At 52.8% G+C, this 26,130-nt stretch overlaps 10 protein-coding genes across 10 annotated transcripts; 4 read left to right on the plus strand and 6 right to left on the minus strand.

Annotated features, from left to right (window-relative positions):
* Nucleotides 1-139: 139 nt before the first annotated feature.
* LIP1-4 (Lipase 1) lies at nt 140-1,987 on the minus strand (the record flags this gene model as incomplete). The annotated part of the gene is made up of 4 exons (XM_032029075.1): nt 140-399; nt 456-1,442; nt 1,509-1,801; nt 1,854-1,987. The coding sequence occupies 4 exons, from the start codon at nt 1,985-1,987 to the stop codon at nt 140-142; spliced, it is 1,674 nt and encodes a 557-aa protein (XP_031891408.1).
* A 1,970-nt stretch (nt 1,988-3,957) lies between these two features.
* Nucleotides 3,958-4,602, plus strand: CGGC5_v002037 (uncharacterized protein; the record flags this gene model as incomplete). The annotated part of the gene is made up of 1 exon (XM_032029076.1): nt 3,958-4,602. One exon carries the CDS (start codon nt 3,958-3,960, stop codon nt 4,600-4,602), a length of 645 nt encoding a protein of 214 aa, XP_031891409.1.
* A 266-nt stretch (nt 4,603-4,868) lies between these two features.
* Nucleotides 4,869-6,999, minus strand: CGGC5_v002038 (uncharacterized protein; the record flags this gene model as incomplete). The annotated part of the gene is made up of 3 exons (XM_066150913.1): nt 4,869-4,890; nt 4,954-4,979; nt 5,023-6,999. 3 exons carry the CDS (start codon nt 6,997-6,999, stop codon nt 4,869-4,871), a joined length of 2,025 nt encoding a protein of 674 aa, XP_066009817.1.
* Nucleotides 7,000-7,653: 654 nt separating this feature from the next.
* Nucleotides 7,654-8,649, minus strand: CGGC5_v002039 (uncharacterized protein; the record flags this gene model as incomplete). The annotated part of the gene is made up of 2 exons (XM_066150914.1): nt 7,654-8,490; nt 8,560-8,649. 2 exons carry the CDS (start codon nt 8,647-8,649, stop codon nt 7,654-7,656), a joined length of 927 nt encoding a protein of 308 aa, XP_066009818.1.
* A 451-nt stretch (nt 8,650-9,100) lies between these two features.
* orsB-2 (Decarboxylase orsB) lies at nt 9,101-10,090 on the minus strand (the record flags this gene model as incomplete). Its single annotated transcript, XM_032029079.1, has 1 exon — nt 9,101-10,090. One exon carries the CDS (start codon nt 10,088-10,090, stop codon nt 9,101-9,103), a length of 990 nt encoding a protein of 329 aa, XP_031891404.1.
* A 3,053-nt stretch (nt 10,091-13,143) lies between these two features.
* On the plus strand, nt 13,144-14,750 carry CAN1-0 (Arginine permease CAN1; the record flags this gene model as incomplete). Its single annotated transcript, XM_032029080.1, has 2 exons — nt 13,144-13,285; nt 13,345-14,750. 2 exons carry the CDS (start codon nt 13,144-13,146, stop codon nt 14,748-14,750), a joined length of 1,548 nt encoding a protein of 515 aa, XP_031891405.1.
* Nucleotides 14,751-14,969: 219 nt separating this feature from the next.
* Nucleotides 14,970-15,479, minus strand: hypC-1 (Monooxygenase hypC; the record flags this gene model as incomplete). The annotated part of the gene is made up of 1 exon (XM_032029081.1): nt 14,970-15,479. The coding sequence occupies one exon, from the start codon at nt 15,477-15,479 to the stop codon at nt 14,970-14,972; it is 510 nt and encodes a 169-aa protein (XP_031891400.1).
* Nucleotides 15,480-16,729: 1,250 nt separating this feature from the next.
* linB-0 (2,5-dichloro-2,5-cyclohexadiene-1,4-diol dehydrogenase) lies at nt 16,730-17,667 on the plus strand (the record flags this gene model as incomplete). Its single annotated transcript, XM_032029082.1, has 3 exons — nt 16,730-17,036; nt 17,090-17,369; nt 17,445-17,667. 3 exons carry the CDS (start codon nt 16,730-16,732, stop codon nt 17,665-17,667), a joined length of 810 nt encoding a protein of 269 aa, XP_031891401.1.
* Nucleotides 17,668-18,870: 1,203 nt separating this feature from the next.
* Nucleotides 18,871-24,085, plus strand: CGGC5_v002044 (uncharacterized protein; the record flags this gene model as incomplete). Its single annotated transcript, XM_066150915.1, has 7 exons — nt 18,871-19,187; nt 19,239-19,396; nt 19,586-19,924; nt 19,987-20,064; nt 20,230-23,032; nt 23,183-23,823; nt 23,913-24,085. 7 exons carry the CDS (start codon nt 18,871-18,873, stop codon nt 24,083-24,085), a joined length of 4,509 nt encoding a protein of 1,502 aa, XP_066009962.1.
* A 1,031-nt stretch (nt 24,086-25,116) lies between these two features.
* CGGC5_v002045 (uncharacterized protein) lies at nt 25,117-25,599 on the minus strand (the record flags this gene model as incomplete). The annotated part of the gene is made up of 1 exon (XM_032029086.1): nt 25,117-25,599. One exon carries the CDS (start codon nt 25,597-25,599, stop codon nt 25,117-25,119), a length of 483 nt encoding a protein of 160 aa, XP_031891630.1.
* Nucleotides 25,600-26,130: the final 531 nt, after the last annotated feature.

Below are 26,130 nucleotides of genomic sequence, written 5' to 3' on the forward strand. Positions count from 1 at the left end.
TAGTTGAATGTCAATCTTGATTACTTCTTCAAAATCTTGATTACTTCTTAAAATACCTCCAAGGCGATAAAAAACAGATTATACAAGCTTGATTCTCCAGCCAGGTTCCCATCATGCGGAAGTTACCAAATAAATTGCCTCAAATCGTGCTCAACGAGCTAAGTATGCTGCATTGCTCGTTAGAGTCAAAGTCATAGGCTACCCTAGTTTGGTCATCCTGCATATGTAGAATTTGTCGACCCTGATTAGTGAATTCTGGCCAGTAAGCTACACTGGTTGAGAGGTTTGCGGGATTGGGATCAAGATTGATGGTGAATGCTGCAACGTATTCTCGCAAAGCATAAGCGAGTGTAGCAATTCCGCCAAACGACGTAGTGCCAAGAGTAGAAGCTCCATCAACTGTGTCAGATGGTATTAGTAGTGCGCGCAGGACTATCAGGAAGGAGAGAACTCACAGCTAATGTCCTTGGACCACAAGTATGATGCCGTGGCCCCATGGAGTTGCGTGCCAGCCTCAAATACCATTTTGAAGGCTTTCTGTCCAGCGTCTATGGAAGCTTGAACGATTGTGGTTGACGGACAGTCGACCACTGAGGCCCCAAATATAGCTTGTCTCTGAACATAAGGCGCGGAGACATCGAAGCCCCCTGTCAAAGCCTTGAACCAGCCAGCTGATTTGATCAGGGATCCATTGTACACACTTGTGGGATACAGGTCTACAACCTTTTCAATGACTGAGTGAGGAATAGCTTGCCACATGGCCTTGAGATCAGCAAAAAGCTGTTCGTGTGTCGATAGACTGACAGAAGTGAAGTACGGTCCCTCACACATGTCGCGGTCGACAAGCACAGGTACCTTGGTAAAATTCCCTGCCTTGAACTGTCGAGCTGGCAAGTCCATTACAGCGTCGTTGTCAATTGTCGGGCCGTAGTAAAACAGGCCATAAACTGTCTCCGCTTCATTGAGAGCAGTCTTCCAAGCTCGCCAAGCTGCGTTGTTCAGAGCCGCCGCTGAGAGTCCATGGAGACAGCTGAGGCTGGCACAGGAGCTGGATTCGAGGACCCGCTGATACTGCTTGCTCACCCAAGTGCGGTTGTACATTGGAGACCACCAAGCATACTCGGGGATAGCCGCACGAAATGGGGGAGCCTGTCGGCCACCGTGCAGCAACATTTGCATGCTGACAGAGCCGCCGCCAGCACTACCACCCATGATCGTGACCTTGTCTGGGTCACCACCAAAATAGTGGATGTTGCGTTGAATCCAGTTGAGAGCTTCGCGCTGGTCAAGGAGGCCAGCGTTTGCAACACCTGAAGCCTGGATTTCGTCTCCAGCAAGGAAGCCGAAAACGCCTAGGCGATACTGGATAGCAACAAATATAATCTGCCCTTGAGCCTGATGGACGAAAGCATCCCCTTCGACAGGTACACCTGCAACATATCCTATGGTTTCGTCAGTTCAATTTCAATATAGTAATTTAATAACACTACGATTGGGAGAAATCTCACCTCCGCCATGAATATTCACAAGAACAGGTAGTCTGGTGGAAGCAGGCTGTGAAGGAACCAGAACGTTCAACAGAAGACAATCTTCCGACTCGTACGACGCAGTGTTGTTGGGTGCAGTTGATCCAGAAATCCAAGGGGAGTTATCAATAGCGATGCACCGAGGCCCGGATACGGTGGCATCGATAATGGGCTTTTGTGCAGGCCAAGGCTTGGAATCGACAGGCTCAGGCTTGCGCCAGCGTTGCTCTCCTGTAGGCGGCAATACATACCGGATGCCGAAAAAAGAGTTGATACTTGAAGCACTTCAGCCACGTCTATTTAGAGAGCTGGGGAAAATAGCCATACCCTGATGTGGTGTTACCAAGACCGATGTAACGGGCATAGCCCAGATCAACCTGCGGAGATTTTGGGGAGCCTTTTGATGACTTGACATGACATAAAGCCACGGTGAAACTTAAGAAAAGAGTCGAGAACCTCATTTTTGGTTTGAAAGAGTGGCAGCTAAAGAAGCAGTGAATGGACAGAACGCTTTTTCACTAAACACTTGTATTAAGGATAGCGATATTTAGTGAGAAATATTTTAGTAAAAATGGCAGAAAAGGGAGAAACCGATGAAATAAAAGCATATGTAGGGTTTCGAAGTGCTAAAGCTGCGGAAATGGGGTTCCACGAAGATGTCTTCACCGAATACGAATCCGCGTTTACGCGGAGGCCAAAGTAAATTCAACGAGATTGGTGTTATGCATAGCGTTATGGGGTCTGTATGTTACTCCGCATTATCTCGCTCTACTACGCATTTTGTGTCGTGAATGTCAGTGAGAGATTGAAGTATAGTATAAGGGAGAAGGCCTCAAAAGCATGCCAATTGCGATGAACTAGACGAGGCGTCTAGTGATTTGGTCAAGAAATGAAGAATTATAATCGGTATTGACCAAAAGGTTGAAGCTCAGTGCCTTCGTATACAATATGCTTACGAAACCGAATACGCGGGTGTCTTGTCAAGTGGTAATGATCCCGACCAGGGGTTTTCACACCTTTCTCTCCTTTTGGACTTTCCATTTCTCGCTGTTTTCCATTGTACCGTATACGGCGGCCTCATTTCGCAAGACAATACCCTCTGCAAATTGATTCCCGGGTGCTTAATCTAGTTGAAAGGCATCTTTAAGCATGATAGTGTGGAGCTTTTTTAAAATGGATCTCCCAGGAGTTCTTATACAATGGATGCTTACAGGGTGACTTGAAGCCCTTCCCATGCAGTTGACTAATGTTTATCATCTCCACTGAACCCGATAACTCCCAATTACTAACTGTGTAGCAGAATCCTACGATAGTACCGTAGCCACTTGTTAGATTCGCAAACCGCTCAACCCCTGTATACAAGGCTTTGATAGGTCAGCTGTGGGGAATTAGTTCTGTTAGTAAATATTTGACCAATCCGTCTCCCGTAGACAGGGGGGTTGGTTTGCGAATTTACCAAGTGGCTACGGTATGGAGACTACTAGGTATGATGCAACATTCATCTTAGGGAACACAAATTTGAAAGTTCCTTAAGAGATTTACAACAGAGTCCCTTCAATTGTCAACCCCTCAATGTTTCCTCTGGTGAGATGTTTTGGATTCTATGATGAGAACGCCGAAATCCGATTTCGCACATAGTTTCGTACTCCGTACACTATCCGGCTAAGTCGACTCTGATCATTACACAGCTCCTCAACAAAAGCAAGCTTCTTAATCAATGTATGGATTCCAGACCCAATCACACAAGACGGCGTATCTACCTTGGCTTCTGTAAAGACAGATGTCCCGAGATCCAGATCAATCAAAGGCGGCACGGTAGCTAAGGCGCAAAGTCTACATTAGGCGACAAACCTTTGCGGCCCTGGCTGGAGAGCTGCCTTGAAAGTTGACCAGTAAGATTGTAGATAAGGAACACCGCCAACGCCCGAAGCTCAGAGGCTTTTCCACGACCACATTGAGTTAATAAATAACATGAGTTACGCAATTTATTAGCGCTTCCATCGAGAAGTACCCCCTTGGCTGATTTCAGGCTCTAGCTGGCGAGACCGAGGTTGCGATGCATAAAGACTAAAGAAGAGGATCTCATGCCTATCGTCTTTTATCTCGGATTAGAATTTGCCCAATGACAATAATTGCTTCTGACCATGTAACTTTGCATCAATATGTAGAACTCGTCTCCGCCTACAGAAAGGCAGAACAAACATCTGGAACCCTGATTGGAAGGCAACACTGCGCCCCCAGCCGTGGCGCAAAAGGTCTCTGCAACCTGCATACTAAATTCCGGGCCAACCCACAACCTTGATGCGCATATGTCCATGTTTAAATGAAAAGCCCACTTAACTTCAATTTTCAGGTTTGCCGGGAAAGAACTTGCAAACGCCATCCACCATTATCTCTGCTCACCTTCAGACCGCTGACTTTCACCGACAGAATGGTCCAAAGCCAACATATACCATATCCTCCAAACCCTCCTATCTTGAAGCACGAACCGCCGAGCGGTCAAACGCCGGTATATAGATACTGCCAGAGAAAGTGGGAATCTTCATTGGACGAGCATCTCGTCGTCCACGATATCCTCCAGAGTTGCTGGAACTGCATCAAGTTCACCGCGTTGACTCGCAAACGACTGGACTTTTGGACATGGCTGGGATCGGCTATGCAAGTCTTTGAAAGAGTTGATTTGCGCGTGGTGGATTTTATGCGAGAGATGGACCCGGTGTACGATGCCGAACACGACGCTGAGGTCCGCCAGCTCAGGAAAACAATGCGCCAACGCTGGCCTGTCATCGAAAAGCACTTTGCCTGGATCTTTGGCTTCACTGTCGACGGCGTCCAACTCAGTGAGCTGCAGCCCGTGGCGGAACAACACTCGTATACCATCACGAATACCCAACCGAACGCAATGGCCTCCAGGATGGCAGATGTGCGTATTTCTGTGGCTGCTCCGCCGTTCAGCAGGGATGAGTCCTTGAGAAGGGAACTGGACGAGTTTGCGCTCATCATGGAGAAGAATCTGACGGATGCTGGTGCCCGAGCTGAGATTGCATCGTTTCCAAACATCAATCGTGGGTTCTAGATCATGGTACGTGACCTAGGTACCCTCCTACCACCCTGGTGCCTGACGTGGGCCCCAGGATGTCGGCCTATGTGTACGTCTTGTACGAAGTTGGGGAAGAAGTGCGTGCTTTTCACATCTCGGAAGTCTCCTATAACGGTATCGAAGAGGACATAGCGATACAACAATGAAAATATGCACTATGGCCGATAGAAGTTCAATGGAAAAAACTCAGGAGGCACAGCGATGGAGGCAGATCATACATCAAGGAGTCATCGTTAAATCGCTCAGACTATGTGGCAGGCTCTCCTAGCATGCTAGCATTAGTGTCTGAAGATATTGAGCATGGACGCTCTGGACGATTCAGCTTACTTATGCGACGAGAATTTCCTCACATTCTTGTGATAGCTTGTCCCATGCTGACTTCAACATTCTTCCTACGCCACCCCTTTCCACAACTGGCACTCCATTCAGACTCAATTTGTCCTGTCGGTGAATCAGCATGACGTTGACCACCTCCCATGGACTCATGAATCTAGGGGCGCTTGTGGAGAGCTCTTCGCTTGAGAAGCAGTAAGCATCGGAAAGGAGTGCAAATTCGTACTCGTCCGAGAGCCTTTGCCGATGGTCTTGTGGCATCAAGATGCTTCCCAGCCATGGCTCTGGATCTCCACCTTCGGCCTGAACCACACCTGTAATACCAAAACGGACGGGGTGTGGGCCATCCACTTCCGGCAACGCTGGGGGCCTAAGAGCACCACTCTTGTCGTGAAAAGTAAGCTTGAATTTTCCAGTGCGTGTGCGTACTCGAAGATGACATCCGGGTGTATCGTCTTCATTGATCTCAGCACATGCTCCCAGACTCGATGGGCGAACTCTGTCCGATGGCTCGTCCAACGAAGGGAATCCGTTCCAGTCCCCAGGGTCGTCAAACCTGACAGCTCCAGTCCAACCGGCCCAAGCCCAGGTTGGGTATACTGGTGTTGTAGTGTTCCAACGGTAGACTCGCCTGAGTTCCTGGCGAGGCTGCCATAAAAGGGATTGAAGAAGCATGTCACCTGTCCACATCCCCCATATGAAGACATCGCCGTATACGTTGCGAAGAACGTTGAGAATACCCTCGAAACCATTGACTCGGTCATCTGCGTGACTCATATGTCTTGAGGTATACTCTGTCACCATGCGGTAGTAATACTCTTCCGAAATACCGAGCCGATATTGACTCCGTGGTGTTAATGTCGGGGGTTCCTCTCCCCTTGAAAGCATGATGTCTTGTTGTGAAGCACTCTGAATCACTCCTGGCTTGAGCATGTTGAAGTCCTCGGTGCAAGTCATTTGGCCGCATTGAAAGTAGACTGTATCTCTGGTGAAGACGAGCAACCTCCGCGAAAGAAGACGTTCCTGGTATGTCCATCCTCGAGAGTTCCAGTACATCTGTTGGACACCATCTTCGAAATCGGGCATCAGTGCAAGCAGGAGAAGGTCGTCCGAGTACCTCGCGGTATTCTGGATTTTGCTACGACTGACTCCACACACCCCCGCCAGTCTGACGTTTGCATCCGTGCCGCTTGCTGCAGTGACCGTAACAGATGCTCTGCTGTAGACGACATCCATGAGTCGAAGTTGGACTGCTTTGTCGTCATCGTCGCCTCTTTCGTCTTCGTCGCCTCTTTGAATGATGCAAATTGAGTCTGTCCAGAGGTAGCGGTAACCCAACAGTTTTGTCAATTTCATGGCGTCTTGAATTGTCTTCGGAAACTTTCCTTCATACTCCGTGAGTGAGCCAGGCTTCATGAGGTTAAGATAGTTATCCATCCCAAGCGTGAAGACTTCGACAGTGCCCCAAACGTAACTCAAGGCCACAAACTCCGGTGGGGTAGACGTTTCGATGAGACAATTTGTTTCAAGATCCAGCAGCCGGATGAAGGGTTCAACATCGGCATCTTGCCACCGACGGTTGTGCGATTCGGGGTTTTGGGGCCAGCACACGACATGATGGCTGTCCTGGCAGGTCTGAAGCCACGCTCGGAGGAGATCAATGTCAATGAAACTCTCATCCACCGTTCGCCCTTGAAACATGTTGTCTTGGCCATTGACTGCCATCGGGACGATGTCAAATGGGTCGAAGGCATCTTCCCAGCCCACCATCTCGGGCGCGATCCTCAGCCGAAGTGTCGTCATCGTGGTGACGGCCTGGGTCAGGGGATCAAACTCCTCGAAAACCACGTCGGGAACCCAGCACCCCAAGACCTCGACCTCACGCGAGAACGCGTCCGTCGAGACTGAGTTGGCAATCAGTTTGCAGAATACGCAATAATCGCCTCGTTGAATGACCTCTCGGAGCGTTCCGAAGTGCCAATCAGGCGACAGGTTGTCCATCTGATTCCGTGCCGCGAAATCTGATGGTTTGAGGTTCATGATGCGGTGTCTGGAGCAAAGATGCGATGTCGGATCTTGAGGCGGTATGTCAATGTCTCGATCCCATGCGCGAGAACCCCCCCCTCGGTCTTCAGGCTGGCCATCGCCGGTCGGACCACCTAACGGTATCACCATATTGTTGGGAGAGAATGAGGACTGTGGTGGATATTTTTGCAAGATGGCCCTGAGATGTGGCGTTGGTGGTGACGAAAATGAAGTGTCAGACGCGTTTGTGAAGTTGCAGGCGATAGCGGCGATCCTTTGGTTGGTGGCGCCGGCGTTAGTAGGGCCAGCGCATACCTACATCACGGGTTCGCCAGGTTGTTAGGCGCGGATTGAGATCGTAAGACAAGGCACTCCAACATAGAGGCCCGATGAATGAAATCCCCTGACTTTATCTGCATTGCTGACCATAAAGGTCAAAATTGAAGGTTTGGTGTGAACCAATCATTCGCTGTTCCCTCAGACGGCATGCGCTATTGAATCCCTGGTCTCGCTGGAACGGATGGGCTCGCTGTTCTCGTTGCGCCATCATTGTGTATTCAGAGCTTGAAAGAATCGGATATCAGCATCCCCGAATAAATAAATCGACAGGAAAATGTCCATTGGCTTGATTCCTTATCATCTTTGATCACTGACGAGCTGACGAACGGGTTAACTCGAAGTATCCTTCGCTAGTCCCTCCGCCAGCGCCGCAGCAACATCATCAACGGTCTCACCCCTTGTCCTCTTCCCAACCTTCTCGGCACCCAACACAGCATCATCCGCCAAAGCCTGGTAAAGCTCAGCCATGGCTCTGAAGATGTCGGCCTTATTCTGGAAGCCACCCTCATCACGATGAGTATCCGAGATCTCCTCCATCTCGCGCACCCAACGGTAGGACTTTGGCGGCACCAAAGGAATAGACTTCTCGGCAAAATCAAGCAGTCCAGGCGCGGCCTCCTTCATCTCTTTCCGCAGCTCATCGACAACACCTAGTGCTGAAGCGGTCGTGAAGGCCTGGATTCCGAGGCCCATGAAGCCCTTCGTCGTGGTCGCGAAGCACATCTTCAATCCGCTGGCTGCGCCGACATCTGGGGAGATGTGGCGCATGTTCAGAGTCTGGGCGAGCTCGGGGCACGCATCATTGAGAGCGTGCTTGCCGGAGGTTGGCATGCTTGGGACGTACCATGCGCCGCTGGGATCTTTGAGCTTTGGCGGGCCGCCGATGATGCATCCGTCGACGAAGCGGACAGGGCTCTTGGCCTCTTCGAACATGCCTGCGATCTGCTTGCATGTAGCGGGCGATACGGCGTTGAGATCGGTGAAATACAACGGCTTCTCAAGCTTTGCTCCCAGTGAAGCCTTGAGGATGCGCTGGGCGATGCTCATGGCATCCCTCGGCGGCGCGACAGAGAAGATGAAGGGTCGCGACTGCACCAGGTGGAGGTCCAACGTCAGGACCTCGACATTGGCGCTTCGGGCCCTGTCAATCGTTGCTTGACTGCCAAGCTATTAGATCTCATGTTCAATTGTCTATGAATTGAGAGCATGCCTTCTTCCTTCGCCATTTGTGGCTACCGAGAAACCCCTCGAGACCAGCAGTTTGGCGATGTCCATGCCCATGTCTCCGATGGAGAGGATGCCGATCTTCGGCAGGGAGAGTGCCATGGCGGGCAATGCGGCCGTGGACGACGTTCAATAATGCTGGCCTGGAAGAATTCTTGATTTTTTTCCCCAAGAAACCTGCAAGTATTCACACGCAAGCGTCCGGCTCCTATGATCCTGAGATTGAGGTCGGGGAGAAGAGTTGCGGCACGATCGTGGCTTTCGCCGATCCGCGACCGGTCGCTCGGATGACGTTACCGAAATAACCCTGTCGTGCAGTCGATGACAACCGTTTTGAAGAAAATCGCCAGTCAAACATAACATGCATCCCTATTAAGCCGAGGGTTCATCATAATTGACTCAATCTAAATCTTCTTATTGAAAAGGGTTGAAACCGAAGATCAATGGCCTCAAATTGACATCCCGGAGACAGAAGCCGAGTTCTCTTCAGGTGAACACCCATGGATGAGATTGCCGGATCTCATCCTCACCTACACACCATCCATCCAGATTCTCATTTTCCAGGTTCAAACTTCAATCTCAACAGATCTCTCACGTTCTTCCACGCAATCCCTTCCCACTGCTCGTCATCCACCAACCCACTCTTCTTCAACTTCTCCATAAACTCCCGCCCCATCCCGTTCGTAGAGAACGGGTAATCAACACTGAAAATGATCCGGTCCATCTTCGTCTCCTGAATCAAGCATGCCATCGGCGCCAGAGAAAACATTCCGCTCGTGGTAACCCATACATTGCCATCCCACACATCCCTCAGTCCCCTCTTTCGGTTCTCAGAAGGCGGCCACCGTCCCGAAGACCTGACGATCCGATCCATCATGAAGGGCAGCATCTCGCCCATATGCCCCAGGATGATCTTCAACTTCGGGAACCTGTCAAAGGTGCCTGCGGCGAAGAGGCGGAGGAAGTGCAGACTCGTCCGGGAGTGCCAGCCCCAGCCCCATGCGCTCAGCGCCTTGGCAATCTCAATGTCGTAGGGCCCCTCAAAGTTGACCTTCATCTCGTCCTCCGCGGCGAAGGTTGGGTGGATGTAGATCGGGACATCAAGCTCTTGCGCAGCTTCCCAGAGGGGGTAGAAGCGGGGCGTGTCGAAGAAGCTCCCGTCGTCTAGATGGTTCCCGGTGAGTGCGCCGACGAAGTCTAGCTCCTTTACGCAGCGCTTGAGCTCGACAGCTGCGGCGGCAGGATCCTCAAGTGGCAAGAGAGCAAATGCGGCGTAGTGATCTGGGTGTTGCTTGATCTTGGAGTACAGATCATCGTTGACGGCTTTGCAAGTGGGAGCATCTGGTGTAGCCGGTAGATGGGAGAGGACTGTCATCCCCACAGAGTCGTTTGCCATTGCCTCCAGCCTCGCCGGACCTAGATCGCCAAGTTTATCGATGACTGCGGTCCCGAAGTCCTTGACGCTGGGACGGTTATATCTACCCTTCTGCTCCGGGAGCAGGGGAGACAGGTAGTGCTCCTCGATTGCAATAAGGTTCGCCATGTTGGGGGAATGAATTCGGAAAGTGTACGGGAGACTTAGACTTGTTCACTTCGCTTTGAAAATTTGATTTCGTGGCAGGCGGATGTTGAGGAATGAGACAGGCATAATACACCACATGCAGTCAGTGACGACATCGTTGGAGAGGCCCTACGGCGCCTACTAGTGCCCGAGCGCTTGAGCTGGTCTGTAGGAGGGTTCGTCCCATCTATCCAAACTCGGTGGCCGAAAGACGCCGAGCAATACAGCAGCTCTTTCATTGATCTGAATTGAGGTATCTGTAAATTCCACCTCACAGCGGTGTTCATCGAGGCCGATACGGCACCGAGCCCGCCGATACGGCCCACACAGCCGGCGCATGGTGGAATTTTCAGGCCGGCACCGAAGTATCAACAGCCTCCGCTCCGTGTTTGTACGGCCCCAACGGCGGATGAATGATTCACAATCTAGGTATCTCTACGAGACGTCCAGTATCCATCATGACCCGGCAAGTCGGCGAAATTCAAAACCTACAGAAGCTTCAGTGTCGATCTGGCTCGACGTTTGGGTACTAAGGCTAGTCAAGACCAACCTAAGACCATGTCAAGGCTATGTCTTGGAGGGTATCCTTCACTGCGTTTTAACCCCTCCTCGATGCAACTTGATATCCCCTTGATTTCCCGATTTGTTTTTTTTTTTCCCATTTGGCCTTCACTGCATTCTAGACGCTTCCCAACGCAAGCTGTTGGCGCTCACTGATGCGACTTTGGCCTCTGTTCACTGAGGTGCAAATTGAACGCCCCCGTAGAGGCCAACAGCCCTGCGTGAAAGGTGATTGCATACGGTGAGGGAGCGACGCCAACCACACGCATGATGACCATAGCTAAATGCTAGCGCCTTTGCGCGAATTTCATTCACGATCCTTGGTGTTTTGAATGCGAAGAGAATGAGTGAGAGTCGTTTCGGGAGAACACAGAGAGTGATAAATGGGAGTCGCGCCTGTCTCCCTTATCGCCGGAAGTCAATTTCAACCCCCACTCCAGAGAGGGCAGTATGAAGTATCGCGTCTTGGACGGATCATCGATGAAATGGAAGATGGACTTGCGCTTGAGCAATCATGATTTGCAACTTTTGAAGGCGCCACAACACCTCGGACGCCACGGGCGAGAATTGACTCATCAAAATCTTCGGTCGGGACGCGGTACTGGCCAATGCGTCCGCGATTCATAGCCCGGCAATAACTGCCGGAGACTGGTACCGCGATCCGGAAGCAAACCACCGGAAGGCTACTGCAGGCGAGCCAGAATGGCGAGGTGGGAGACTGCCGGCTCAGGCACTCGCGAGTCGTAATGCCGAAGCGGAACCGGGGCTGTCGATGGCTTCATCTCCGAAAAAGTCAGCGGAAGCCGGCACGCAGGATCCGTGAGAGTTGCGGAATTGTTAATTGCGGCCACATGTCGGGCAGGGGACGGGGTTGCACTGGGGGCCGGCAAAAGACAGGCATCACCCCGCAGTGCTTTCAGCACATTGAAAGTCAAATATGCAAAGACCGCTTCATCAACCGAGAGGTGAGCTTGCGTTGCCCGGTTGAGATATACGCAGTACGATATCAGCTCATCCGACCTGGCGAACGACGAGAGCTTTACAAAAAACATCTCGTAGTTGATGTGTCTTGCTCATCTCAACGGCCCGCTCCGATCGCACGAAAACTCTGCGCCAGTCCCACTGTAAGACGTAAGAAAAACTAGGGGGAGAATTTTTCATCCTTGGTCTGGGATGTGGATGGGATGGGATGGGTGCTGAAGGGAGGCAAAAGCGCGGCCGTAATCCTCGCTAGGAATCCGCCGCGCCCATCACCAGACGTGGGCACTGGGAGCGCCGCCCAGGACGAGGGCCAAGGAAAGAAAATTTCAACCGCAGGCTGGTGAGTCGGTTTGTTGCCGCTCTCTCGGTCTAGCGCGGTCCGACAGTGACATGGCCGACTCAAGGCATCAAATGCGCCGTAGGGCTGACAATGACAGCCGGACAGCGACAATAACAACGACCAAAGGGCAGCAGCAACACCGCGGTGAAATGTAACAGCAGCCGGGGGACGCCGTAGGGGGCCTGTAATAGACCACGTCCAAGTCGGAACTTGGCAGAGGAACGACAAGCTCATCTCATCGACATGAATGCAGGACGATGTTGCACGATGCCTGAAGTGGAAAGGATGGTATCAGAGAAGGCGTTCGAGAAAATTTCTACCCGTCAGTGGCTAGGAAAAAGCCTGGAGATGCCGTGATTTTGCAGGAATCGAACGGCCATGATTGGTTTGGCGGAGAAAAAATTGGGAGTGCCTCATGGGAAGTAGAGGCTCGGGCCAAGCTCGGTGGGAACCGGGTGGCGCGACGCGGCGGTCGATTTTGCATGAAGCTTCGAGCCGCAGGAGGAGGCTCCAAAAGGCAAAGAGCAGCTAGACCAGCTCCGGCGTACATACGAATTTCAGTGCCGGTCGATCGGACAAACTGCGAGAGAGACGTGGCTCTTGCAGTTGCAGCTGAATGGCATGTCATTGCCTGCCCCCCTTCGTCCAACAGCTCGTGCTCCACGGTCCATTTCCTGGTCGAGAGGATGGCCCCTGGTGAAAACGCCGCTGTTACCCGTGGCCGGCCGACTCCCGAGTCGCATTACTAGGGCGTGATGGACCGCGAGGACTCGTGTGCTCCATCGGCCAACCCCTAACGAGGAAAGCGATGGGGGTCTCGAGCGAGGCCATTGTTCCCACCTCTCGAGATTTTTTGCCCACGGCCACCGTTACCGGTCGCGATGAGTCGACGCGTAGTGGAACCCGTTGAGTAAGAGAAGCCCGTATTATATTTAATCATGCCATGAGCGTCTGGTCGTAGCGGAACCTGTCTGTCCACCCCCAGGTTTCCGTTTGCTCATGCGTCTGGTGGTTTCCGGAGAAGCGAATCAACAAGATTCCCTCTTACCCCGATCTTGCTCACCTCTTTGCTCCTAGCTAGCCGCGGTCGACGAGACTGAGATTTCCATCTAGTCTGCGAACGTCCCGTGTTGCCACCGACCGACCAAACATCATGTTCAGCTCCAAGGAGAAGACGCCCCAGTCCACCGAGGGCGAGGTCACCCCCAACAATGTCTCCAAGGACGACTTGGAGACGGGGGAGACCGGTCTTCACCGCACCCTTAACGCTCGTCACCTCCAGTTCATCGCCATCGGTATGTGACTGATCGCATCCCATCCGGGGTCATGAGTTCCCTCTAACTCGCCGTCGCAGGTGGCACCATCGGCACCGGTCTCTTCCTCGGTAGCGGCAAGGCCATCGCTACTGCCGGCCCCGTCGGTTGCCTGATCGCCTTCATCTTCATCGGCAGCATCGTCTACTCCGTCATGACGGCTTTGTGTGAGATGGCGACCTACATCCCCGTCCCCGGCGCCTTCACGTCGTATGCTTCCCGATTCATCGACCCCACCTTGGGCTTCGCCATGGGCTGGATGTACTGGTTCAGCTGGTCCATCACCTTCGCCCTCGAGTTGACCGCCGCTGGCGTCATCATTCAGTACTGGAACGACACCTTGAGCATCGCCATCTTCATCTCCATCTTCTGGGTCGTCTTCACCGCCCTCAACTTCATGCCCATCCGCATGTTTGGTGAGGTTGAAATGTGGTTCGCGAGCATCAAGGTTGTCACCATTGTCGGATTCATCATCTTCGCCATCTGCATCAACGCCGGTGTTGGTCAGCAGGGCTACCTCGGCTTCAAGTACTGGGTCGACCCTGGTCCATTCAACGCGTCCATTGTCGAGGGTTCCGTAGGCAAGTTTGTCGGCTTCTGGTCTGTCCTGATCACAGCCGGCTTCAGTTTCCAGGGATCCGAGCTGGTTGGTATCGGTGCTGGTGAGACCAAGGACCCCGAGAAGAGCGTGCCCAGTGCTGTCCGCTGGACTTTCTGGGGAATCTTCAGCCTCTTCGTCGCCACCATCTTCTTCGTGGGCATCCTTGTTCCCTCTGACAACCCGTCGCTGCTGCTCGACAGCCAGGATGCTTCTGCGTCCCCCTTGGTCATTGCTGCCAATTTGGCCGGCGTGAAGGTTCTCCCCGATATCATCAACGCCGTGCTCCTGACCGCTGTCCTCTCTGCTGCCAACTCAAACGTGTACTCTGGCTCCCGTATCCTGGTTTCGCTGGCCAACGAGAGGTGCGCTCCCCAGTGGATGACCTGGACCAACAAGTTTGGCACTCCGTACATGGCCGTCGCGACCACCTCTGCCGTTGGCCTGCTTGCGTACATGAACCTGTCTGAGAACGGTGGCGTCGTGTTTGACTGGCTTCTCAACATCACCGCCGTTGCTGGCTTCATCAGCTGGTCTTGCATCAACATCTGCCATATTCGTTTCATGGCCGCCTTCAAGGCGCAGAACATCCCCCGCAGCATCCTGCCGTACCGGGCACCCTTCCAGCCTTGGCTGTCGTGGTATGGCCTGTTCTTCAACGTCCTCATCATCCTGACCAACGGCTTCACTGTCTTCATGGAGTGGAGCACCAGTGACTTTTTCACTGCGTACATCAGCGTCCTCCTGTTCATTGTTTTGCTTGTCGGTCACAAGATCTTCAACCGCACGATGCCTCTGAAGGCACACGAAGCCGATGTGACGACTGGAACACTGCGTGCGCAATCTTAGTGGCAGATGCGTGGAGATGAGAGTGGAGTACAAAAGTAATCTGTAGTATTAGTAGATATAGCTGTAATGATGATACCCATGAGTTCAAACGGATTGTATAGTACGTGTATATCGTGTGTATGATATATGATACAGCGGAATAGCTCAACGTCGCATCGAAGAGGCCGTGGCAAATAGCTAGATGCTCTTGCGTATCTGACAACAGTCGACTCAACGAACTCAGGATATGACGGTGTACAGCCCGACAACACCTCCGAGACCTAGGGCGACACTGCGCCCCAGGTTGTATAGACCCCATTGGTCGACCAGGTATTTGGCACCCTCCTCTTCTTCTTGGGTCAGGCCAACAGCCATGATACCCATGTCCCTTGTTTCTTCGGCCTTCTGGAATAACTTCTTGTTGATGTTGCCCAAGAAGAACCTGGTCCACGGACCAATAGAGACACATAGAGCAGCGGCTGTTGCGAATGCCTTGGCCTTGCTGGGGAGCTGTCGGAACGCAAAGGCTAGGTAACAATAGCTCAAGACGCAAAGGAGGATCGGGGGTGGAAAGGCACGGCTGGTCCGCTTGTACATGTTGGTCCATTGTCGTAGCATGAGCGGGGTCGGGGACTCGAGGAGGCGGGGAATGACAAAGACCGAGAGGCCCAGGTTGAGGCCGGCGACGGCCGAGTTGAGGAAGACGGTCGACGCCTGGAGGTTGCGTAGGCTCGGTGATTGGGAAGACATGGTCGGCTGCTTTTCTGCGAATGAGCAGGAATCGCTGTCGAGACGGGAAGCTGTAGCGGTAACGGCGTCGATATCTGGGCAGCAGATGGTGCTGTCCGCTGGGGAAGAAAAACGAGATTGAGGAGGGGAAAGGAAGCTGACGAGAGAAGAGAAGGCGACAAGGATGCGAGGTCCGAGTTGAAGCGTGGAAGGTGGATGCTTGGAGCAGGAAGGTCCCGAACCGCTACTGCGCTGCACCGTGACTTGCAGCGCGGGACGCGGGACAGCGGGGGGCACCTGCTCAGTGGATCACGCCAGCGGGAGCGAACTTTCTCCACTGAAAAGCCCGGACTTCCTCTGGGAAGCGACGGCCCCACAGACGCCTGCCTGCTGCCTGTCTGCCTCCTTTATTCTTACCTTACTTCCTCCCGTCAACATCTGGGTCGGGTTCCATCATATCGCCGCTTGTCTCATCCTTCGAAAAGGACAAGTCAAGCGTTGATCCAGACCCCCAAAGTATGTTTGAACTTGCATGTAGCGACTAAGGATCAGAGAAGGGACATCCACCTAATGGTAAAGCACCTACCGGGGGTTAAGAAGCTGCCATGGTACCTTACACCATGACGATGATTGCGAGGCCGATTCACTGCCTTATCTACGCAGTGCAATCATCACCAACCACATTGTGCTCGGGCACAAGGAAATGGGACTCGGTCTTGGCTTTTTGTAACATTGCGTGAAATATGCCATCAAATGGTCTGATAAGTGTGGGCTCTGCAGGTAAGAACATAAGCTACCCCAGTTCCAACAGTCTTTTCCCCAAGGGTCGCGATCTCTACTGGCGAATCCGATGCCGTGCTTGCTCTCGCCGGAGATGGCTCCGGGGGGGGCGGTCAGCCCCGGTCCTTTGCACCCCGCAAACTGTGGATAAATAGCCCGTGTTGTTGGAGCGAAAATGGTGAACGATCTGCGGCGGTTTCCCACCTTTAGACGGGTGAATTATCCAACTTGGTCTAGAGATACGCTGAACAATCGCTGTTGGTCCGTAGACTTGCTTCCTGCTCACTGTTGCAATGCATTTACATACGGCTGTGGGGCGTGGAGTGATGCTTAATTGAGCAGCATGAGGAAATGGACGCAAAAACAGGTGGGATATTTATCAGTGGAATCTGTCTGTCTGTCCCATTGCCAGCACTGGACACCCATTTATCTCCATTCTCAAATCATATCACACCTTTTTTTCCAGTTCGGCTTAGCCTGTCGCTATCGTAATGGGAATCCTAGAGCCAACCTTGACTCCCTTCAACGGAAAGGTCATCACTGTCGCCGGCGCAAGTCGCGGGACCGGCTTGGCTACCGTAAAGTATCTCGTCCTTCGAGGGGCGACAGTTTCCATGTCGAGTTCCTCGCCCAAGGGAATTGATAAGGCGCGCGCAGAGGTCTTAGAGGAGTGCCCTGGAAGCGATGACCGAATCATGACAATGGCATGCGACATCACAAAGTATGAAGACGTTCAAGCGTGGATTGCGGAGACGATGAAGCGCTTCGGACGCATCGATGCCTGTGCCAATGTGTCTGGTAAATTTAAAGCCGCAATTTCACTCACGAAGGCTTACTGATGACTGCCATAGGCAAAGAGCAGAGGAAGCTCTTCCCCCTCACCGAGCTTCCTATCGAAGACTACAAGGAGATTATGGACGTTAATGTGAACGGTCTTTTCTATCTGCTGCGAGAACAGATGAAAGTCATCTCCGATGACGGAAGTATCGTGAACGTGGGCAGTGTATGCAGCTCCTTCAGCTCACCATACTATGGAGCATACATCGCATCCAAACATGGAGCCGCCGGTTTGACCAAGGCAGCTGCATTTGAGGGTGCTGCGAGAGGTATTCGTGTGAACTCTCTCAATCCGTAAGTCGGACTTTGTTCTTCATTTCTGGCAATCTCTCCGATTTTGTGGAATGGTTTCACCTTACAACTTTCTAGGGGCACAATCAACTCTGAAATGACTAGCACCCCGTTCGAACTTCCTGGCGGTGGTACCTTCACGCCAACTGCGCAAACGATTCCGCAACTGATCAAGAGAATGGCCGAACCAGAGGAGATCGCCGCCTCCATCTGTTTTCTGCTAGGGGACGAGAGCAAATTTGTCACAAGATCTGAATGGAGGGTTGATGGTGGCTGGCTGGAGGGAAGCTTGACTGGGTGAAAGCATCTACTGTTTAGGTAGTCATCGCAAAGGAAAGACATCCATAAATCGAGTATGAGATTCATTTCATTGTAGTTTTAGTAATAAAGGTTCGGGCCAGAGCTACATAATATTCGATGAGCTGACGGCTTCATATCACGGTACGTTAGCCACGCACAACTTGCACTTCAGGTTCCATATTTAGAAAGCATGCGGGCTTGGTCTAACAAGAACTTGCAATACTTACCCGTGTATTTGACTCTTAGTTCGGCTATAACTAAAGTAACGTTCATAATCTACAAGTTACAGCAGGTTGGTACGAATCACGAGATGGCGCGCGTCCTTGGCTCGGTCACTCTCCATCCCTGCATTGGATACTTTGTGATACAGACGACATCCAACCTGCTTCAACGCCTTTGTGTGAGCTTACACCTACGTTGTGCTCCATTCGAATCCTATATTCATCGTTCCTCTATCCCTTTGTTGCTAACCCCTTACAACTTGTTATCTGAGACTGAAAAAGCTCCTACCTATTCTTCGCGAAGTATGTGTAACTGCGGCGTATGCTCGTGTAACAGGATTCTGCAGAAGCGGTTTCATGACCACCCAGAGCAAGACTTTCACATAGTGAAGTGACAAAATTGCGGCAAAGTGCATCGAGAAGCGCTCATGGTCACAAAATATCGGTCATGGGATTCCTTCCGTCAAGCACGTCTTTAATGCACGAACAAGCCACTACTGACCTGAGACTCGTGATGGGATGTGTAGAGTAAGGGGTCAAGAGAGTTAGTTATTCCCTGCGGCTTCGCCTGGGGGAAGGTTATTATAAAAAGACGCTCCCAAACTCCGCTGCAGACTTCATCGTCCACAATTTACCGTGCCTGAATACTCGTGGCCATGTTGCGGCTATTGCTGATGCTTCTTGTCGGGGCTCTGCCCTTGGCCCATGCATTTCATGAGCAACGACTAAACCAGCCTGTTGCAAGATTCCAAAATCCCACCAGCCCGGCCAACCATTTCCTGAATACTACTACGCTTGTTCATGAACCAGTCCAGCCCACTTGCCGCGGTGACACTGGCGTCTGTATTTCAAGTATTGACTTCACCTGGCATAACACTACAGCGGTAAGTCATACGACCAGTTCACAGGTACAAAATCGACATTGGATACTTTTAGACGAACAGCGAGCTCGTGACAGTCCCACTCACTCAGCATACTTCTCAATGGGGGTTGACAACCACAAGCCCTACAAAACCAGTCTCAACAATAAATGGACTGCCAACCTCGTCGACAAAAAGCTCTGCGTTCGCGTCTTCAGGGTGGCGAAACACTACATCGGCGCGGTCTTCTACGAGGAAGCCATCAACGGTACCGAGGTCGACCACGACACATGTACCCCCCTTCAACTCGACGAGAACTACGTTGCTTGTCCCATCGACCACAGCGAAGAGCTCATCTGTATCCTCCAAAGCCACGAGAACCAATTTGACACCAACAACGGCACTGCCGGCGACGACTTCTTCACTGTCGTCGACGAAAGGTAAAACTTTGTCGTCGACGAAGGATCGGGCCTTGACTCCAACCGCACCAGGAAACGCAACCTCTGCGATTATAGATCCCTTCCCATCATCTACTACCAAGAACCCAAGCCGCATATCTTCATCAACTGGTTCTATCACAACTACGCCATCAATCAGTCTCTCGTCAACTTTGTCCAGTGTAACTTCTTCGTCATCAACAGAGTCCGAAGTAATCATCACTACCCTTGGCAAAGAAGCTCTCAAACATCCATATCCCGAAACGACGTCTTTCGCCCACAGAACACCCTTCATCATCACTACCACATCGCCAGGAGGCGGCAACGATCCCACGATCGTCCCAGGTAAAGCTTTCCCAAACCCGACCCAACTTGCGTTTTCCCCGCGCTGACTCTCCCAGTCATCTTTCCCTTCAAAGGGCCCCCCATCATCTGCTTCGGCTGTTTCCCGGGCATTCAGTTCCCTCCAAAGTTCAAACTCACACTCAAGTTCCCCGAGTTCTGCATCAAAATCTTCTTCATTGAGATTGGCAACTGCGACAAGGGCGGAGACGACGAGGGTGGTGATGACAACGAGGATGACAATAATGATGATAAAAAGAATGACGATGACAAGAAGGACGACAAGACAGAGACAGACGAGAAATCCACGTCGACGTCAACCTCATCTTGCACGACGACCGTCACAGCAACCCGCCAAAGTGTCTTTTGCTCCGTCACAGTCACTTCCATCACCAGTGGTGGGTTTCCAGTTCCCTCAATTCAGTTACCTACTGGACCAAACTAACGTCAAGTTACCCAGGAGGCAACGCCAGACGCGACGCGCAAGCTGCCGCCACGAAGTGTGTCACCAGCGCTTACACCACAGTCACCGGCTGCAGTGCGACGCCAGCGGCAACGACTGTGACGAGAACATCCACAGCAAATCGCAGCTACCCGACCCGGCTACTATGCCGGCCCGATACTTGTGGCGGCGGGGACGGATCTTCCTGCTCAAAGCCGCTGGACAGATCATCGAGTTAACAGGAGCTGACACGTCGCACAGCGGATTTAGAGAAGCGTGGGCAGACGGTCGACGGTGAATGGCCCGACCCGGAAGACTACGAAGGGGACCGTAGCAAGTTCATGGTCGCCCAGATGGCAGAGATCAGAGACTGGCAGATGGTTGGGAGACATCGCGGCCCTGATGTCAACGGTCTTTACGAGCCTCAGTACGTCCAGCATGGCGCCGCAGCCATCGTCGGCCCCCAGTTCGGCGGCATGGTCACGTCCAAGTATATTCTTTTTGGCAAGGACGTTGCGTCAATTGCGCTTGAGAAACTGTACGGATGCTCGTCCATTATCGTCGTATCGCAGCGCGGCGCATTTGTGAACCACATTTGGGAGCCGCAGTTCGCGGATGAAGACGAGTGGAAATTCACCGTGGAAGACGACAACAGTGAGCTTTGGAAAGGGCTCCATTCGGCGGGTCAGATGAGCCGCTGGCGCAGGGTGGTGGATTTTGCGAGGTACGGCTTGACGGATCTAGTTGGCAAGGAGCGCCTCGGGCCACCGGGCACTATGTTTGGCGACGTGGCGATACCGGACGACGATGACAGGGACAAGAAGAGCTCCGAAGACCTCAACACCCGCGCCTTCATTCTCACGCCCCGCGAGACGCCGCAGCGAATGGTGGATTATGATGACGGTACTGATATCAAGTTCCTCCCAGACGAGATTCTCATTCCTGACCCGATTAACGCAATGGATGGCACGATCGCGTACAAGGATCAGGTTGAATTCATGAAAAGCATGGTCAGCTCCTTGTACGGCGGCATTGACGTCGAGGTTATCACGTATTCACCGCCTCTGGGGACGCTGCAGATGGCGATCGATCGCTATGACCGATTCGTGAAGAGAGGCTATAAAGATGCTGAAGGGGAAGAGTTTTACCAAGGGATTTTAGAAAATGACAGGTACCAGAGTGAAGTCTTTGGGCCCACGCCGCGGGGGAAGCTACTTCTCCAATACCAACCCGCAGACGCAGAGGACTGCAGAGACCAGGCGGCGTGGCGTCTATGGATCGAAGACCGCGAGTTAGGGGACCGAAGCGACCAGTGGAAGGCGTCCGAAGACCAAACCTTCGTGGCTCCGAAGGATGACGAGTCAAGCGACGGCGAGGGAGCTGGCAGTGGAAGTGACGGTAGTCCTGTCAAATTACGACCCAGGCGGAACAAGGTCAAGGCGTGTCCCGTCCACTTCAAACAACTATGCAGACCCGGGAAATGCGGCGGCAGTGGCGGGTCCTCCTGTCCACGACCACAAAAGAGAACAGCGGCGGAAGAGATATTGCTCGCACACCGGTCGTTGGAACTGGCCAAACGCGGCTTGCCGGGTCACGGGTTCTGGTACGACCCAGATGAGGACTATACACCCGAAAACCGCGCCGAATTTCTTCCCGAGCAAGTAAATCAAATCGGTGAGTGGCACGCCATCAAGGACGAAATTGGGCTTGATATCAGAGGCGGATATATGCCGGAATACGTGTCCCACGGCGACGCAGATGTTGTCGGCGAAGAAATGGGTGGCACAATGACGTCGAGTTACATACGCTTCGGCAAAGACGTGGGAGCAATCGCGCTCGAGGGACTCTACGGCTGCACATCCATCGTTATAGTCTCACAGCATGGCGCATGGGTCAGCCACATCTGGGAAGAGCAGCTAGGAGACGAGAAGTCATGGGCCCTCCTGAGGGGAAAGCTTGGCCCGCTGCGTAAGGGATATCACGACAAAGCGCCACACGATTGGGAATACTCCGCGCGCGATTCTATGATGTACGGTCTGGAAGACATGATCATGAAGCCGGGTCTCGGGCCTGAGGGCGTCTTGTTTGGAGACGTGATCGAGAACGGGGACGACCCGGACCAGAAGACGCCTCAAGACATCAGCGTGCGCGCTTTCATCTTTACCCCGACACAAAGGCCAGAAAGGCGGGTTGGGAAAGAACTTATCCCCGACGAGGAGCTCGTGTTCCCGGGAAATCTCGCGTATGAGCCGCAGGTCAACGGTTTGACAAGCATCATTTCTGATATCTTTGGAGAAATTCCTATTGAGGTGGTCGGATATCAGCCGTCCAATATCCCTTCCGATCTGTTCAAATCTTGGGACAGAAGGACGATTGAGAAAGACAGAGAACGTGGAGGGAGACCGGCGACAAAGGAAGAGGATCAGGAATGGTGGGCTGAGATGGAAGCGGAGGCGGGCGCCTGGCAGAAAAGGTTCTTGGCTAAAAGCACGCGGGGGAAGCTGCTTCTTCAGTACCAGCCGGCGGATCCAGAGGTCTGCAGAGAGGAGGCTACATGGCGTCTGTGGATTGAGGACCACGAGGTCGGAGATCGAAGCGATCAGTGGATCGCGTCCGTGGACCAGACTTTCGTGTGGAATAGTGGTCCAAGTAACAGCAAGAGAAGTAGCAATGGGAGTGACCATACTCCCGACACACTCCGATCCAGGCAGAACAAGGTCAAGGCATGTCCCGCCTACCAAGAAGAGCGGTGCGAAGTCTCTGACTGCGGCGATGCCTGTCCAGTCATCTTGTGGAAAGACGTGGAGAAACCGACCTGGATGACCAAGCGCGGCATGCCAGTGGAGGGCGACTGGCCGGACCCGGAAGACTACCCCGAGGGCCGCCGGGACCGGTTCCTCATTAACGAGTTCCAGATCATCACAACCTGGGACCCGAGCCCGAACAACCAAGACCTCGAGTTCTTTGGCGGGTACGATCCGGTCTGGGTCCGGCACGGCCAACCGGAGCATGTGGGAGTGGAGATGGCAGGCATGACGACATCTAACCACGTCCGCTTCGACTCGTAGGTCGCGGCCATCACTCTTGGGGGTCTATACGGCTGCACGGCGGTGGTTGTGGTATCCCAGCGCGGGGCGTGAGTGAGCCACATCTGGGAGAACCAAATCTACACCCCAAAAGAGTTCACGTTCCTGGTGAATGATATGCTGCCTAGAGGAATCGCCCCCGGAGAGCCTGGCGAGGAGTGGATGAAGTTCGGGATGAACACGATGGTGGAGAATCCAGACCGTGCTCCTGAGGGTGTGATGTTCGGTGATGTCAAGGAGAAGGACGACAATACGAAACACGACGCAAAGTCGACCCAGGACATTGGCACTCGCGCCTACATCATAGCTCCCCGCGTGCGAGCCGAGCGGTTCCGCAACGGCCAGCTCGTCCCCGAGTCCGAATTCTTGAACGACCTGAACCACAACGTGGGCCAGATACGGTACCCGAGCCAGGTGGGCAAACTCAAACAGATCGTACGAGATAGCTTGGGCGACATCCCCGTGGAGACCCTCGACTACTCGCCCCAATCGCTGCCGAACCGCATAGTTGAGAAGTACGAGACGCTCCGGATGGAGAGGGTCCGAGCAGGAAGGCAGGAGACGCCGGAAGAAGCGAGTGCGAGACGGAAGGAGTGTCGTGGGTTCCAGGAAAATGTCGCGAGGACATCTGTCCGCGGGAAGCTGCTCATCCAGTACCACCCGGCCAAGACTTGTAACGACATGGCCAGCTGGAGGCTGTGGTGGGAGAACCGCGAGATCGGCAACAAGTACGACAGTTGGGTTCCCGAGTCGAATCAGATCTTCCAGAGTAAGAATGCGCCGAGGCAGGTGTGTTCTATCCGAAAACCCACGTCTGGGGCGTCGACAGCTACCAAAGGGGCTTCTTCGCGGACGCAGAAGCCGACTGGATCTCTCGCTGCGACTCGAAGTGCTGGTTCCAACTCAACGCGGCCGGGGATGACGGGAACGGGTTCACCGCCTCGAGTCACGACAACTGGTACTTTGAATGCAACTATCACTCGCCGGCCCGGGTCTACGGGATCAGCTACGACACCAGGAGCTTTGACTAGCACTACGAAAGTCATCAACTCAAAGACAACTTCGTTGAATAACACCACGACTTTCGCCAACTCCAAAACAGCTTCATCGACTAACACAACGATCTTCATCAACTCAAAGACAGCGTCACTGTCCAATGCCACGACTTTCATCAACTCAAAGACAGCCTCGCATTCCAAGACGCGAGCCAGTCATCTTCCAAACCGTCAACCACGACTCCGAGATCGACGTCAGCCACAAAAACCACACACACTTCCACAACAACCTCGCCTTCGACATCACAGTCCAAGACATCAACTTCCCGGGCCCCGGCAACTACATCGACCAAGCCGAAAGAGGCCGAGCCCTCGCAGGGCGTCGACATCTACTACGAGCTCGCTATTCCGTCAGGACAAGGTCGACAAGGCCGGACCGGCAGATGGGTGATGATGGCCCGGGGCAGTACGGCATTAGACACATGCACGGCGCCGCACATAGGAGAAGCAGATCCCGTCGACGACCTCAAGTCAAAGCCGTGGCCGGAAAGCATAAGCTCCATTAGAGACATCCACGGCCGGAAGAACTGTAAGTACGCCAGCAAGGATGAAGGACCCGGCAAATTCTTGTGCGATGGCATCTCCAGCTTTGACTGTGTCACGCACACGGGTTATGATGCCGGCGGGGGCTCGTCGACGAGCTTGCGGTGTGGAGAACTGGGGCCCAACCAGAAGAGCTATGATCCGAGGGTGACTTGCTGGTTCCCTGTCAAATAAAGTCATAGGGTCCTGGATTCGTTGGGCCGGTCTGATGCTAGTGATTGAGAGGGGCGTGTCTCCGTAGGCTCTTGTAAGAAGGCAGGTCTTTTCGGTGTCATCTTCGCAGGATACCACGAGGAGCTTCAAATCATTGGTTCTTTTCTGGGATGTACATGTATTGGTAGTTGGGTTCCTCGGTTCGCCAGGCCTGCAAACCCTCTTCAAAAATTTCTCGAGCTCCTTGCCCACAGGTTCAGGCGCCTGAATTACACCGAACCAACGGAGAAACTGTTTCTCATCCACGATTTTCAAAGAGTTAGGCAGAGTGAAATTTCCACCGGAATCCTATAGTTATCCGGCGTCTTATCCTCCCAGACGTCATCCGCCCTCACGATATCGTCACGTAAGCCCATCAGCCACAGGTGTAAAGCTGAAAGATAGTCGTGAACCGTAACGTAGGTATCGGACGCGTTGCTGACAAGGGGCTGTGCCTTCTTGGGCCTGTTCGTGTCGTTCAAGCCACTCCTCCTGCCACCGCCGCAGAACGTCAACGTGGACGGTAATTGATCCGATTTTGGGTTCGTAAGTGAAGCTTGGGCAGTCGGGTGAAGGCCGGGATTGCCTGCAGGGCCTGAGGCGATAACGTAGGGCTTGCGTTCCCGATCTTGCAGGACGAAGACGGAGTCGGACAATGGCCCTTGTAGTCTCCATAGTATGTGCCTGGCCTCAGGGGTCGAATGGGAGCGAGTCGAGAACGCGGGTAATGAAGCGGGCGGAAGGGTGTTGGACATGGTGGCGTAATGCGCATTAGACCGAAGATTCAGGTTATTAACGTGTGTTTTAGCTGGTGAAGAAGTAGTGCTGCGCTATGTTCGAGCGACGAGAATTGAAGTTGTGCGATGAAAAGCGTCATATCAAGCGATATGCCGTCTTGCGGCACAGCAATAAGTAGAGCAGGTCAAGTATTCCTATTCGAGGCATAATCCGGGACATATCGGGCTAATGAGACAACCTAGTTCAATTCTACTCCTCGATAAAACGCAGCAACCCTTGTTTTCTAAGCTCTTGCCGAGTCGCCGTATCTCGCGAAGGGAACGTGTTTATTGGTGTATTCAGAAACGTCTCCTTGATTGGTTAACAAAAACACTCCAATCTTGAACTACACGTGTATTGCATGATGGTGCCCAGGTGACACAAAGCGGCAGGGGCGGGCACAGCCTCAACGAGAGGTCTTTTCAGAATACCACGAGGTCCTTCCAATTATAAGATCGTCCTTCACCATACCTATTGCATCTGACTTAATTATACATATTTCTTGACGT

The sequence above is a fragment of the Colletotrichum fructicola genome (assembly GCF_000319635.2).
Source record: "Colletotrichum fructicola Nara gc5 chromosome Unknown KSG_Nara_v1_contig01, whole genome shotgun sequence".
Classification (NCBI taxonomy): domain Eukaryota; kingdom Fungi; phylum Ascomycota; class Sordariomycetes; order Glomerellales; family Glomerellaceae; genus Colletotrichum; species Colletotrichum fructicola.